Source organism: Zootoca vivipara, chromosome W (genome assembly GCF_963506605.1).
Source record: "Zootoca vivipara chromosome W, rZooViv1.1, whole genome shotgun sequence".
Classification (NCBI taxonomy): domain Eukaryota; kingdom Metazoa; phylum Chordata; class Lepidosauria; order Squamata; family Lacertidae; genus Zootoca; species Zootoca vivipara.
In genome coordinates this window covers 2,920,968-2,934,491 of record NC_083293.1, presented here as the reverse complement: position 1 = coordinate 2,934,491, position 13,524 = coordinate 2,920,968, and the positions used below count along the sequence as shown (strand labels likewise).

The 13,524-nt window shown below is 51.5% G+C and overlaps 1 protein-coding gene across 1 annotated transcript in view; it reads left to right on the top strand.

Moving 5' to 3' along the window:
- LOC132591435 (sodium/hydrogen exchanger 6-like) overlaps window positions 1-13,216 on the top strand; it is a 51,114-nt gene extending 37,898 nt beyond the window's left edge. Inside the window, exons 11-16 of the mRNA XM_060270012.1 lie at window positions 526-637; window positions 2,950-3,103; window positions 6,320-6,350; window positions 7,108-7,187; window positions 9,041-9,146; window positions 10,917-13,216. Coding sequence (XP_060125995.1) covers window positions 526-637; window positions 2,950-3,103; window positions 6,320-6,350; window positions 7,108-7,187; window positions 9,041-9,146; window positions 10,917-11,189 — 756 coding nt within the window. The 3' untranslated portion in view covers window positions 11,190-13,216. The remainder of the gene's footprint in view (window positions 1-525; window positions 638-2,949; window positions 3,104-6,319; window positions 6,351-7,107; window positions 7,188-9,040; window positions 9,147-10,916) is intronic.
- The last annotated feature ends 308 nt before the right edge of the window (window positions 13,217-13,524 follow it).

Genomic DNA, 13,524 nt, shown 5'->3' with positions numbered 1-13,524 from the left:
CGCAACGTCCGGTGTCACGAGGCTGCCGGTCCCGGATTCTGCAGTCCGGGACTTGGAAAGTAAGGTCCCTGGTTCAATTCCTTGCGTCCCCAGGGAGGGCCGGAAGAAATCCAGGGCTGGGAGATATCCAGGCAACAGCATTGCTAGGTTAGATAAGCTAATGTTCTGACGACATAAAAGATCCTATGTTCCCGTACTCAGAAGTGGTCCAATCAGTGTTTTGCTTCTCGGCAGAGATTGCTTCTCGGCAGTCCGGTTTTTTGTCTTTGCAGTTCTAAAATTGCTCGTTGGGGATTTGCAGGAGATACTCATGTTCTCCGAAGGCCACTGATTCTCCTTCTGAGCATGGCTATTTGTCATTGTTGGGATAAAAACTCTTCTTTCTTGTGCAGTAGGAACATTGGTAACCCACCATTTTTAGGGTTAAACGTCAACTTCAGTGTCGGATATTGCATGATACGTGCTGATTTTCGCAAGCCTGTCAACAAGGGGGGCAAAAAATCCTTAATGTGTTCCCACATCTAGCTGGCTGTGTTCCTAGGGAGAGCTGCAAACATCTACCCTCTCTCTTTCCTACTGAATTTGGGGAGAAGAAACAAGATCGGGACAAATTTCCAACACATGATGATGTTTGCTGGTGAGTAAATCACCTGTCGGGGTGTTTCGTCTAAATCCCTTCGATGATTATTTTCAAAAGGAATCGCTTTAGTGCCTCGAGGACTTGTACAAAGTCTGCTTGTAGAAAGAGACAAAGGATGTCGTGACTAGTGGGGTGCCACAGGGTTCTGTCTTGGGTAAAATGCGGGCTAGACCAGTGGTTCCCAACAGGTGGTCCGGGGACCCCCAGGGGTCCGCGAGCTATGCCAGAGGGGTCCGCAAGATGCAATTAGAATAAAAAATATATTTGTATGATAACAGATTTTTTGTTTTGGCTGCTTCCTGCATGAGCAGAGTCTAGCGCAAAACTAGAATTAGATAGAGGCAGTAGTTCTGCTGTATGCCATTTACAAACACTACTGTTTTGCAAAGAGGCAGCGCGCGCATTCTACTAACGCTCACCTCCCCAAGTTGCTTTGCACACGTCGGCTTCATTTGTGCGCTACTGCGCAGGTACCCTGTCTTCTCCATTCCCCTCCCTCCTCCCTGGCGCGCGCTGCCTCTTTGCAAAACAGTAGTGTTTGTAAACAAAGCGTTTTTTGCGGAAGCTACAGTTCGCGTAGTTAAAAATGGACCGTTGGTTTAAAAGTGGTTCGTTAAAACAACAAAGGCCTACAGATGAAGAGGAAGATAATGCATTTGATATTCAAGCAACTGTAAAAAATGTATAAATATAAAATATAAAAAGACTCTTAATTTGGCTCTCACTTTTTAATTTTAGGATTGGGAATTAATGGGGGTCCTTGTCACAATAGCGGCTCGATGAGGGGTCCTCGAGAAAATTTTGTTGGGAACCCCTGGGCTAGACAATGCTCCCATTCAGTGGATTTGGAACTGGCTGACTGACCTCCAAAGAAGGAGACTCCACCACACTCCTTGGCGGCAAATCCCACTGCCGAACAGCTCTTACTGTCAGGAAGTTCTTCCTAATGTTGAGGTGGACCACGTCATCGCTTGCCCGCCCCCCCCGCCCCTAGTTTTGATCCTCATGCGGATCCAGAAGCTGGTAAAATGCGGGCTAGGCAATGCTACCATTCAGCGGATTTGTAACTGGCTGGCTGACCGAACCCAAAGGGTGCTCATCAATGGCTCCTCCTCATCCTGGAGAGTAGTGACTAGTGGGGTGCCACAGGGTTCTGTCTTGGGCCCAGTCTTATTCAACATCTTGATCAATGGCTTGGATGATGGGCTTGAGGGCATCCTGAGCAAATTTGCAGATGACACCAAATTGGGAGGGGTGGCTAATACCCCAGAGGACAGGATCACACTTCAAAATGACCTTAACAGATTAGACAACTGGGCCAAAGCAAACAAGATGAATTTTAACAAGGAGAAATGTAAAGTACTACACTTGGGCAAAAAAAAATTGAAAGGCACAAATTCAGGATGGGAGACAGCTGGCTTGCGAGCAGTACATGTGAAAAGGATCTAGGAGTTCTGGTAGACCACAAATTTGACATGAGTCAACAGTGTGATGCAGCAGTTCAAAAAGCCAATGCAATTCTAGGCTGCATCAATAGGAGTATAGCGTCTAGATCTAGGGAAGTAATAGTACCACTGTATTCTGCTCTGGTCAGACCTCACCTGGAGTACTGTGTCCAGTTCTGGGCACCATAGTTCAAGAAGGATACGGACAAGCTGGAACGTGTCCAGAAGAGGGCAACCAAAATGGTCAAAGGCCTGGAAACAATGCCTTATGAGGAATGGCTTATTGAGCTGGGTATGTTTAGCCTGGAGAAGAAAAGGTTAAGGGGTGATATGATAGCCATGTTCAAATATATAAAAGGATGTCATATAGAGGAGGGAGAAAGGTTGTTTTCTGCTGCTCCAGAGAAGCGCCACAGAGCAATGGATTCAAACTACAAGAAAGAAGATTCCACCTCAACATTAGGAAGAACTTCCTGACAGTAAGAGCTGTTCGGCAGTGGAATTTGCTGCCAAGGAGTGTGGTGGAGTCTCCTTCTTTGGAGGTCTTTAAGCGGAGGCTTAAGCCGTTCCTCATAAGGCATCGTTTCCAGGCCTTTGACCATTTTGGTTGCCCTCCTCTGGACACGTTCCAGCTTGTCAGTATCCTTCTTGAACCATGTGAAATGGAAGAGAGTTTCCTGGGGATAGTGGGGTGGGGTTTGAACAATAGAACAGCTCATGTGTGTGTATATATATATGCACATGCATGCGTACATTCATGCACACACACACACACACACGTTCTCGCATGTACACACTGCATTCAGGCTCCGGGACGTAAATGGAATAGGCCCTTAGGAGGTTTGACGAGCCTTTTCTTCCCAGGCCTCCGTGGAGCCATGGCTTTTGCGCTGGCCATTCGGGACACAGCCACCTACGCGCGACAGATGATGTTCAGCACAACGCTTCTCATCGTCTTCTTCACCGTCTGGGTGTTCGGCGGCGGCACGACTCCTATGCTGTCGTGCCTTCATATCAGGTGAGTGTCGGCGTGAGCAGGGCCGTCTTAAGCCCATCCGGCGCCGTGGTGCAAAGGTCCCTCTGCCCCCCCCCCCCCGGTTTCCCAGAATTGCTGACCTTTGGGGGTGGGTGGGATCCGGACGAGGCAGCCGGGCGGGCAGGGTTTTATGAAAAACAAAAAACCAAAAAAACCACCCTTCATATTAGGGCCGGATTTAGGTTTGATGAGGCCTGCACCTCCGTCGCCCCGCTGTCCGCTACCCGGCTCAGCTCCACACTTGCACCCAGCGGCCTCCCACGAAGCCTCCGGTGCGCACCAGGAAACTGGCGAGGGCCGCTGGCTGGTGGTGCTGCCGAGGCGGGCACCGCCGGGTGCTGCTAGCCAGAAGCTAGAGCGGCGGGGAGGAGGTGGAGGGCGAGCGAGCGGAGCTCGAAGATCCAGCAACACCCAGCGAGTCACCATGGCCTCGGCTCCTGGGAAGGGAGCAGAGAGGGTGGAGCTGGGGGCGGGCGAGGGCGAAGGCCCTGCCGAGCGTGGAACTCCTCGGCAGGCGGGTTTTGGATGACAGCGCCACCGCCAGCGGCCTCAGGACGCCCTGAGCCGGGAGCGCTTCCCCGCCCCACAGCACGGCCAACAGCAGAAGGAGCAGCCCCGGCCACAGCCGCCACATCAGCACCTGGAGCGACCCGACGAGGGCGCGTGCCCATTGAGCTTCCTCTCTTCTCCAGCTCCTCTTGCAGAATCAGCAAGACTCCTGCCTAGAGTGGCAGCAGGCGCGTGGTGCCACTCTAGGCAGGAGCCTCGCTGATTCTGCAAGAAGAGGAGGAGAGGAAGCTTTTGCTGCCTCGCATGGAGCTCCTGGCTGCCGCGTTCAGCCGGACACCAGCCATTCGGCGCCCCTTCAACGCCCCTTCGTCGCCTCTGATGGCCAGGCGCCCTGACACATTGCGCCACCCAGGCCGGGCCTAGAGCCGGCCCTGGGCGTGAGTCTTGTGCTGTTGCCTTAGCTAAGGAATCCTGCTGTCATCTGTACAACGCATGGGCGTACTCAGTGAGGGGCAGGGGGGCAGCTGCCCCCCCAGAAGCAAAATAAATAAATACCAAGCACAGCATTTGGCGGCGGCAGGTGGGCAGGCGGCGGCTGCGCTCTTGGGGTACACTGTGTGCCTCCTGTGCGCTCGTAGGGCAGCGTCCGCCTCGTCGCCAGCAGTCCCGACCGGCCCTCTCCGCAGCAGCAGCAGCCTCCACCTCCTCCGGCGCGCCTCGGCCCAGCCGAGGCGCCATGTGACCGCCCCCATTCCAGCCCGCCTCCTGCTCCTGCTGCCAGGGCCCGAACCAAGCCCCCCGGGGTTCCCAGGCGGGCCTCCTTGGCACGAAGCACCGCGGACTTCGGGATTCGGGCGAGACTTCCCCGGGGAAGAGTTTGCAGTTTGGGGTGCCTGCGCGTGTTTTCAGCTCCTCGCGACGGAAGGGAAGGCGATTTCTCGCAACAGTCGTTTTTAATGGTTTTTTTATTATTATTTTTTAAAAAAACCTTAACCCGATCGAGCTGCCCAGAACCCTAGCTGGAAGGCCAGTAGGCAGAGGTTACTTTCGGGGAAATGGGCTCCGGGCCGTCGTCGGCGTTTTGGCTTACTCTTGTGTCAACCCTGAAGTCTCAAAGCTATTTAAAACACACACACACACACACACACACACACACACACACACACACACACACATCAGGGCTATAAAGGGATGAAACAAAACAAAATTAGGTAGGGCGATGGCGAAGAATCATTTGCCTACCACACTGAAATGGTGTAAAAACCGAGAACTAGCGACTGGTAGAGGAATCTATGTCAGCGCTGGATAGGGAGAGAAAGAAGCGTGACAGAGCGAATGGTCGGCGCGGCACGCCCCTTCCCCGCCATGCAAGACGCCCGCTTCGCCTCTCCGCGTCCAATTCTCCCCAGTTGCTTTCTTTCCGACCGCCGGTTTATTTTATCTCTGAACCTCTTTTCCCAAAAGGAAAGTTTGCCAGAGTTGCCTCTCCTATAATGATAAAATGTTGGTTTCGTTTGCCTTTTCGGTGCTGAAATGCCACAAGTTGAACGACCGTGGCTTGCCCCCCCCCCTTAGTTTTGATCCTGGGTACGCCCCTGGTATCATGTATGGCGGGGATGTGATAAAATCGAAAAGTTGTGGAGTGATATTTACGAAGAATTAAAAAAATATGTTTAAAATAACTTTCAAGAAAAGGCCAGACGCGTTCCTTCTAGGTATAGTGACAAAAGACATCCCAAACGATAAGAAAGCATACTGGTATATATTCCTATATGCGAAGGCTGCCACTAGAGATTAAGAACTTCCTGACAGTAAGAGCCGTTCGACAGTGGGATTTGCTGCCAAGGAGTGTGGTGGAGTCTCCTCCTTCTTTGGAGGTCTTTAAGCGGAGGCTTGACAGGCATATGTCAGGAATGCTTTGATGGTGTTTCCTGCTTGGCAGGGGGTTGGACTGGATGGCCCTTGGGGTCTCTTCCAACTCTAGGATTCTATGATTCTATGAATGCCTCCTCTTGGCCGCTGGGTGTCTCCTTGGTCACAGGACTTAATGCGAAGGATGAAATCAGTGGCCAGATACAGTTGGATTCACATCAAAATCCAAGGCTGCGGTGCTTGATGTACGTAGCCTAGCGGCTTCGTTTACTAAATTATTCTACGCCTCCCTCCTGTAATACATTAGGCTGGTCCACAGCAACAGGAAAACCTTTAAACGGACTCTGGTACGACTGCAGGGCAGCTGTAATTTGTGATGGACATTTCATAATTGAATTGAAATTTCTAAAACAGGCGTTTGGTTTTTGTGTGAGACAAAAAAGGTGGTTTCCCTCTTCCTTCCTTCCTTCCTCCCTCCCTCCCTCCCTCCCTCCCTCCCTCTCTCCCTCCCTCCCTATCTTCCTTCCTTCCTTCCTCCCTCCCTCCCTCCCTCCCTCCCTCCCTCCCTTTCTATCTTCCTTCCTTTCTATCTTCCTCCCTCCCTCCCTCCCTCCCTTTCTATCTTCCTTCCTTCCTTTCTATCTTCCTTCCTCCCTCCCTCCCTCCCTTTCTATCTTCCTTCCTTCCCTTCCTTCCTTCTTTTTTTCTTTCTTTCTCCTACCACACGCCATTACTGCCAAGGGCACGGGCTGTGGGCTTGTGTTTATAGCTTTTAAGCACGGGAGAACTTAAGTAATTCTTTCCTCTTCTCCGCAGGGTTGGTGTGGACGCTGATCAAGAGAACATGGTAGGTGACATTGTTCTCCCCCCCCCTTTTTACAGAGAAATTGGCACCTTTTATTATTATTATTATTATTATTTACAATACAACAGCCTTATGCGAATAGAGCGTGATAACATAGGAACTACTTTGCACATCGAGCCAATGGTAGAAGGAAATACCAAATTGTTATCTAAAATGTATGAGTCCATTTTGGAGTGGAATACAAAAGACGAAGAAACAATAGAGGTCATGATTAAATGGGCCATGGATTTTGGATATAACATTGAAATAAGATTTATGGTTGAAATGATGGAATCAATATATTAAGTTCACCGCATGCACGGTACTAAAGGAAAACTACACTTTTCCTACACTTTCCTATATAAAACGAATAAGAAATATTTGAGAACAAGGTTACAAATTGGGAGATAAGATGTAACTTTATGACGTTCAGCTAAGATCCTGAAATGGTAAGATTTAATTACTAACAAGGATTGTAAGAAGGGGAAGTGAAGTAGTTGGAAGAGATAAGGTGGGATAATATTGCCATGCTTGTTTTTTGTATTCTTGTATTTCTTTTTTAAAAAAATTTCTTTTTCTCCTTTTCCCCCCATTATGTAAAATTCAATAAAAATTATTTTATTTTTATTTTTAAAAAAAGCTTGCAAGCCGTTGACGCTAATGCTTTGCCAGGCTCTCTTTTCCTTGCCAGTTGCCTTGTTTTGGAGTGCGATTATTGGGAACCAAAAGGCTGAAATTGTGTCTCGTTGATTTGTTCCAGGGAGTGCCGGAAAATGAAAGGAGAAATACGAAAGCAGAGAGCGCTTGGCTATTCCGGCTGTGGTACAACTTTGACCATAAGTATCCTTAAGAGAAACAAAAACCGGTTCTCCCTTACGCATGACCGGAAGTGCGTCGCCGCGACTTCCGGTGTCGGCAGCGGCCATTTTGGTGCCCATAGATTGGCGGGTTGACACCGGAAGTAGCTAAGGGATCCTGCTGTCACTTACCTTCCAAGTCCCGGACTGCAGAATCCGGGACCAGCAGCCGTGTGACATCGGAAGTTGCGTCAACGTAACTTCCGGTGTCGCTTTGCCCTTCTATGGGCACCCAAAATGGCCGCCGCCGGCTTCAAAAGTAGCTTCTGCGCATGACCGGAAGTGCATCGACGCAACTTCCCGTGTCGCCCCGCCCAACTATGGGCACAAAAATGGCCGCCGCCGACACTGGAAGTCGCAAATCGGAAAGGAAAAAAATGGCCGCCGGCAGGAGAAAATAACGGAGAAAAACGGGAGACGAAGTGATACGGGGGACCACCGGGAAAAGGTAAGTAAAAACGGGGGTTTCCCGGGGAAAACGGGGTACTTGGCAGCTATGGTTTCTCCTCCTCCTCTTACGCCTCTGTCCATGATGGGGGAAGAGAGCTTCTTCTGCTCAGCTGTGGATCCTTGTCTTCCATAAAGCCTGGCAGTCAAGAGCCAGAGTGATAAATCTGTCAGATTTTCCGTTACTTAAAAGAATCAGCCAGCTATTTTAGCCTCTGGAGGTGTCTATCTTTTCCACAGGCTGCCCCCTAGAACAGTGGGTGGGAAAATAAATTGAGAATTGGATTAATTAATGAATTTCAGGTTGAGGATACAGTGGTGCCTCGCTTAACGAATGCCCTGTAAGACGAAATTTTCACTTAAAGAAATGATTTTTCGAGCGGAGGTTGCCTTGCTAGATGAATTCGTTTTACGAAAAATTCGTCTAGCGAATCGCGATTTCCCATAGGAATGCATTGAAATTCAATTAATGCGTTCCTATGGGCAATTTGTTTTTTTAAAAAAATTCAATGCATTCCTATGTCATTCCCCCCAAAATCTGGGCCACCCCGCCAAAAAAGCTCAACAACTCTGGGCAACCCCCCCCCCCAGTTTCTTAATTTTTTGTCCCCCCAAATAGAGGGTGACTTCTTATACATGGGGGCATCTTATACACGGAAGAATAAGGTACAACAGAAGTTGTACGCCGGATCCCTTGGCCAGTAAAGCGAATGAGCGCCGCAACCCCAGAGTCGTTCATGACTGGACCTAATGGCCAGGGGTCCCTTGACCTTTAATGTATTTTTAATCTTTTGTTGGAAGCCATCCAGAGTGGCTGGGGAAACCCAGCCAGATGGACGGGGTATTAATAATAATAATAATAATAATAATAATAATAATAATAATAATAATACTTTATTTTTATTATCATCATCATCATTATTATCGTTATTAAAGGTAAAGGTCAAGGGGCCCCTGACCATCAGGTCCAGTCGTGTCCGACTCTGGGGTTGCGGCGCTCATCTCGCTCTATAGGCCGAGGGAGCCGGCGTTTGTCCGCAGACATCTTCCGGGTCATGTGGCCAGCATGACAAAGCTGCTTCTGGCGAACCAGAGCAGCACACGGAAACGCCGTTTGCCTTCCCGCCGGAGCGGTCCCTATTTATCTCCTTGCACTTTGATGTGCTTTCGAACTGCTAGGTGGGCAGGAGCTGGGACCGAGCGACGGGAGCTCACCCCGTTGCAGGGATTCGAACCGCCGACCTTCTGATCAGCAAGCCCTAGACTCTGTGGTTTAACCCACAGCGCCACCTAGGTCCCCATTATCGTTATTATTATTATTTTTAAATTAAAAACCCATGAAGTGCTCTCCTTGAAGTGTTTTGTGCCTTAATAACGCCCCCCCTTCAGTTACCTGAAGCCCCTCCTGACACACAGTGGTCCTCCTCTAACAGCGACGCTCCCAAGCTGCTGCGGTCCCATTGCCAGGTGCCTGACCAGCCCTCAGGCTTATGAGGTACGTGCCGAACCTCCCGTAATGACCAAGGAATCCTTTCTGTGCATGTTGTGTTACCGCAGCTGCGAAGGTTTGGCTGTGCAAAACAGTTACTGTACTCTTGGAGCAGCTTTTTCCCGCCAAGGGCTGCGATTGCTTTCCAGTTTCCAAATCAGACCACAGTAGTGCCTCACTAGACGAAATTAATTCGTTCGACGGGGTCAATTCGCGTAACGAATTTTTCGTCTAGCGAGTCCCGGTTTCCCCTAGGAATGCATTGAAACTTAATCAATGCGTTCCTATGGGCGCCGGGGGACTGGCGCCGGGGAAGGCAGGCAGGGAGACGGCAACAGCCCCGGAACTTCCCCGGGCTGTTGCCGCCTGCCTGCCTTCCCCACACAGCGGGGATCGTAGGGGCCTTGAGAAGCTTACCTTCCAAGTCCCGGACTGCAGAATCCGGGACCGGCAGCCGTGTGACACTGGAAGTTGCGTCGACGTAACTTCCGGTGTCGCTTTGCCCTTCTATGGGCACCAAAAATGGCCGCCACCGGCTTCGGAAGTCGCTTGTACGCATGTCAGGAAGTGCGTCGACGCAACTTCCGGTGTCGCTCCGCCCATCTATGGGCACCAAAAATGTCCGACACCGGAAGCCGCGTCTATGCACTTCCGGACATGCGTAGATGCGAATTTTGAAGCCGCCGGTGGCCATTTTGGGTGCCCATAGAAGGGCAAATCGTAAAGAACAAAAATGGCCGCCGGCAGGAGAAAGTATCGGAGAAAAACGGGAGACGAAGTGATACGGGGGACCACCGGGAAAAGATAAGTAAAAATGGGGGTTTCCCGGGGGAAACGGGGTACTTGGCAGCTATGTTGAGAAGCCCCCTATGATCCCCCGCTGTGTCGGGCGGGATGGGGGGGAACCGCAGGAAAGATCCTGTGCTTCCCCCCATCCCACCTGTCACACAGCAGGGATCGTAGGGGGCTTGAGAAGCCGCCGCCCAGTGCCGTCTCCCTTCTCCCTGGCTGGCTGTGGGGCGGGTGGAGGGAAAGCCAGCCAAACGCTTTGCGCGGCTCTGGGGCTTTCCTCCACCCGCCCCACAGCCAGCCAGCTAGAAGGGACATCTCCCTTCCCCCTTGCTGGCTGTGGGGCGGGTGGAGGGAAAGCCACTTTCCCTCCACCCGCCCCGGCGATCACGGAGGGGGAGGAGGGGGTCGGATCAGCCCAATTTCGGGCTGATCCTGGCGCCTTCTCGCCCCTGCCGGTCGAGGAGGGGGTCAGAACAGCCCGATTTTGGGCTGATCCTGGCGCCCCCTCGCCCCTGCTGGTCGAGGTGGGGGAGGAGGGGGTCGGAGCAGCCCGATTTCGGGCTGATCCTGGCGCCCCCTCGCCCTTGCGGATCGCGGAGGGGGAGGAGGGGGTCGGAGCAGCCTGATTTCAGGCTGATCCTGCTGCCCCCCTCGCCCCTGAACGACCATGGCTTTCCTTGCCCCACTGTGGCCCCTCCCCCGTGCCTTGGCCCCGCCCCTTGCTATGGGCGCTGCTGCTGCCGCTGCTCGCTCACCGCTGCCGCTGAGGAGCTCAAAGCGTCCCCTCCACAGGCGGGAGGGCGCCGAGCTCCCCCCTTGGCCCGCGCTCCTCCCGCCAATGGAGGGGACGCAGGGGCATCGGCTGTGTTGTGCGTGCATCATGACACATGCGCCCGGGGGGCACCAGAAGCTGTTTTTGCCCTGGGGATAGGTATCGATTCAGCATATTAGCTGCTTGGTCAAAGAGCTCTTTCTTTTACTCAGAATCAAGAGCAGCTGAAAGACGACGATTCGGACCTGATTCTGAACGACGGAGACATCAGCTTGACCTACGGGGATTTGACCACGAACACCGATTCTTTGACATCCGGCACATCTCGACGGGTGGCGGGAAACGGCTCCGAGGACCCCCTGGATGGGGAGCTCGGCTTTGGGGACCACGAACTTGTCATAAGGGGCACACGTATCGTTCTCCCCATGGATGATTCAGAGCCCCCCTCAAATGTAGTCGACAATGCCCGACATGGCCCGGCATGAGATCTGGTGGTAACGAGGCGATCAATAATAATAATAATTTTAAAAATCCACGTACGATCAGGAAGAAAAATGTACTACCTACGACAACAAAAAACTACTGCATGTCTCAGAATGTCGAAGCTGTATAAATATTACTTATTTATATGGTGTTAGGAAAATATAACTACTCATAGGGGACAAGTTGCGAAGAGCAACTTCTTAAGTTTCACAAGTTAAACACTGTGTAGCAGTGGAGCTGTTTTAGAACAAATTTCCGTCTTGGGGGTCGGGACCGCGGCCACGATCTTCCCTCCCAACTTTGTGTCAAATGGTGTGCCTTTTCTTTTGCAATTTCCCCATCACTTACCCAGGAGTAGGAAGGAGGCAGCGACGGCGGCAACATCTCGGGTCGCGTTTTGCCGCGTCCATCTCGCGTGGCGAGGAGGTGGTTTTGGCAGCTGTGGAGACTTGAAATTTCCTCTCTGTAGCACTGCTCTAGGATTTGTTAGCGCTGTTAAAAACAACCCCCGTGTCGCAAATTAAAGTCAAAATGCTGAGGAAAGGAGGCAACCCGTCGACCAGTTCTTGGGCAAAATAGAACTGTTTTAATCTGTAGTTACTTTAAACCTGCCTTGGTGGACTAGGGAGTGACCTGTGGGGTTATTGTATACTAGTATCGTGAAGCCCGTTAAATTAACGGGTGCTAGAACATGCAATTCCCCCCGCCCATTCCCTCTCTCTCTCTCCCCCTCCCTTCTTTTCTCCACCCACACGTGCCAGGACTCTCCTGGGCTCCTCCGTCGCTGCTCCACCTCTTCCTCCTCCGCTGCCGCGGTCCATGCCTAGGCAGGGGAGGGGGGAAGGTAGGGGCGGCCAGGGCCCTCTTTCCTTCCTGCCCTCCCCCTGGGCTCGAGCCTGCTTTTGCGAAGGGTTAGCAGGGAAGAATGAGCAGCATCCCTCCGCTGCCACCGGCTTCTTGCTGAACGTGGCGGAGGCGCGGGGTAGCGAAGGAGATGCTTCACGGAGCAGGGAAAGAGGGGCTTCCCTGCTCCCTTGTCAAACATCTCCTCCCCCCCGGCTGCTCTTCCTCCCCCCCCCATGCGCTGCCCCTGCTTCTGTCTGCCTCTGACCCTGCACCGCGAGGGAAACGGTAGGCAGAGGGGTGGGGGAGAGAGAGAGAGTGTGTGTGTGTGCGACGCCCGCTTGCTGCTGGTCGTGGGCGGGGGAGCGTAGGAGAGAAAAAAGGGGGGGAAGCAGCCTCCTTCTCACCTTTCCCAACCAACCCAGAGCTGAGGCCACCTCACGGCGGGTGGGGGGAGGGGTGGGGAACGGCGGCGGCGGGGACACGAACGCCCCGGCGGCAGCGGGGAACGCGCGCTCGCGTCTCAATCCCTCACGGTCCCTTTCCCTCTTCCCCTCGCGCCATTAGTCGGGAGGACAGGCACGGAACGGCGGTTTGGAGGGGAAGCCGTTGAGGGAGAGAGAACCGCATTCCGGCTCTGTGTGCGTCCAGTCTCTGCGTCCAATCCCCGTGTCCGTGGGGCACATGCGCAGTAGCGCGGACACAGGGACACAGGGAATCTGGACGCAGAGACACTTGCACTTTATTATATAGGATTCAGCTCTTTATTCCTTGCGCCAGGCAGCAGGGGTTGCGTATGAGTATGAATTATCATTATTAATAAATTATTATTATTATTATTATTATTATTATTATTATTATTATTATTATTATTATTACCCCTGTTCCGCAGAGTACACGCAAGTACTCGGTACGTTGTGTTTTTGTTCTATTGTTGTCTCTTCCTGTATTTTTGCATTGTGGAAATAATATGGACTGTATCCATTCGTGTCCATGCCGGCTATTGACCTGAGTATAAGGTATGATTTAATAGCATGCATGACATGATTATTGACTTGTATTTATTTGATTTATTTTAGTTATAAAACGGAAGAAGCATGAACCAAAACAGACGATGACCCTGGATCACTGTCTGGTTTATGGTTAACTACAGATTAAAACAAAATAAAAAAAATTCCTTCAGTAGCACCTTAAAGACCAACTAAGTTTTTATTTTGGTATGAGCTTTCGTGTGCATGCACACTTCTTCATGCACACGAAAGCTCATACCAAAATAAAAACTTAGTTGGTCTTTAAGGTGCTACTGAAGGATTTTTTTTAATTTTGCTTCGACTCAGACCAACACGGCTACCTACCTGTAATACAGATTAAAACAGTACTATTTTGCCCAAGAACTGGTCGACGTTTTTGCCTCCTTTTCTCAGCATAGGATTTGTTAGAACAGACCTCGATATAATGAGGGTGCTGCATGCGAAACCTGCCACCAGCCGATAA